The following is a 2132-nucleotide window of genomic DNA, read 5'->3' as shown; positions in this document are numbered from 1 at the left end:
AACCTGGCCATAGCCGACCTGCTCTTTGCCCTGACCTTGCCCATCTGGGCTGCCTCCAAGGTAAATGGCTGGATTTTTGGCACAACCCTGTGCAAAGTGGTCTCGCTCTTCAAGGAAGTCAACTTCTACAGTGGTATTCTGCTACTGGCCTGCATCAGTGTGGACCGCTATTTGGCCATCGTCCACGCCACACGCACACTGATCCAGAAGCGGCACTTAGTCAAATTTGTGTGCTTAAGCATGTGGACCCTGTCCCTATTTCTGTCTCTGCCCATCTTACTTTTCCGTAAGACCATCTACCCACCTGCTTCCAGCCCAGTCTGCTATGAGGATATGGGTAACAACACAACCAAATGGCGGATGGTGTTGCGGATCCTTCCCCAGACCTTTGGCTTTGTCCTGCCCCTCCTGATCATGCTGTTCTGTTATGGACTCACCCTGCGCACGCTGTTTAAGGCCCACATGGGGCAGAAGCACCGGGCCATGCGGGTCATCTTTGCTGTTGTGCTCGTCTTCCTGCTCTGTTGGCTGCCCTACAACCTCGTCCTGGTTGCTGACACTCTCATGAGGACCCGAGTGATTGAGGAGACCTGTAAACGCCGCCATCACATTGACCACGCTTTAGATGCCACCGAAATTCTGGGCTTCCTCCACAGCTGCCTCAACCCCCTCATCTATGCCTTCATTGGCCAGAAGTTCCGCTATGGACTCCTCAAAATCCTGGCCACCAGGGGCCTGGTCAGCAAGGAGTACTTGGCCAAGGAGAGTAGACCTTCCTTTGTTGGCTCTTCTTCAGGAAATACATCTACCACACTCTAAGACCTTCTGCCTAGGTTGTTCAGGGTTCCTCCCTTCTCTTCAGTGTCTCATGCCAAGCCTCAAGTTCACTGGCTGTTTGTGGTTGTATCAGTGCAGCCCCCCACACACACACACACATGCACTGTGGTTACAGAGGAACAGAGGCCACTGCAAGGTTTAAGAAGCCTACCATGGAGCCCCACTCCTTTCCATAATCACTATGCCAACTGCTAAACTATGCCCATCCTACCACTGGGCCATGGCACTCTGTTTTCTAAGCAAATCAAAACCACAGTGAAATAGGAAGCCTAGAGAAAGAAAAAGAAAGGAAGAGAAAGAGAAAGGAAGAACGAACCTACAAACTGTGGATGAGGATGTAGAAAAAAACTGGAACTCTTGTACAATGCTGGTGGAAATGTTAGTGGTATAGCCACTGTGGAAAGTATTATGGCCATTTTCCTGAAAATGTTAAACATAGAATTACTATATGATCCAGCAATTCCACTCCTTGGTGTATACCCAAAAGAATGAAAGCAGGGACTTGAACACATATTTGTACACCAATGTTCACAGCAGGATTATTCATTATACTCAAATGGTGGAAACAACCTGAATGTTCATCAGTGAATGAATCTTTAAACAAAATATGGTATATACACACATAATGGAATTGTATCAAGCCTTAAAAAAGGATGAATTTCTGATACATTTCTGATACATATTACAACATGGACGAACCTTGAAAGCATAAGTGAAAAAAGCCAGATGCAAAAGGACAGATACCATATGATTTCACTTTTCTGAGGTACCTAGAATAGTCAAATTTATAGATACAGAAAGGAGTGGTTGCCAGGGGTTGGAGGAGTGGTGAATAGGAAGTTATTGTTTAATGTACAGAATTTCAGTCTGGGAAGATGAAAAAATTCTGAAAACGAACAGTAGCAATAGATGCACGACAAAGTGAACGTATTTAATGCCACTAACCTATACACTTAAAAATGATTAAAATAGTACATTTTATTATGTATATTTTACCTGAACTCACAAAAAAAGGAAATAGAAAATGAAAAACTGGACCCCAAAAGGCCCTTTAACCACTGAACAAATATTAACACCACCCATCTATAATTTCTTGTTAAGAGACCATTAAATGTGTTTTTTTTGTATGAACTATTTTTACTTGGGTATTTATTTCATTATTTTCTTCCAAAAACATCTAAACTGATACAGAGAAGTTGGGCAAAGGTGACATAGGTTCCAAGAGAGGATCTTTACAAGAATTAAGTCCTTTTGCTATTTCTTGGAGATTATATATATATATATATATATATATA

At 43.0% G+C, this 2132-nt stretch overlaps 1 protein-coding gene across 1 annotated transcript in view; it reads left to right on the top strand.

Moving 5' to 3' along the window:
* Positions 1-1969, top strand: part of CXCR2 (C-X-C motif chemokine receptor 2) — a 17451-nt gene extending 15482 nt beyond the window's left edge. Inside the window, 1 exon segment of the mRNA XM_027775312.1 lies at positions 1-1969. This exon segment is cut by the window's left edge and continues 79 nt beyond it. Within this exon segment, the coding sequence (XP_027631113.1) occupies positions 1-819 (819 nt within the window). The 3' untranslated portion in view covers positions 820-1969.
* Positions 1970-2132: the final 163 nt, after the last annotated feature.

This window comes from Tupaia chinensis, unplaced genomic scaffold (genome assembly GCF_000334495.1).
Source record: "Tupaia chinensis unplaced genomic scaffold, TupChi_1.0 Scaffold000542_1, whole genome shotgun sequence".
Taxonomy (NCBI): domain Eukaryota; kingdom Metazoa; phylum Chordata; class Mammalia; order Scandentia; family Tupaiidae; genus Tupaia; species Tupaia belangeri.
This window is presented reverse-complemented; position numbering and strand designations above follow the sequence as displayed.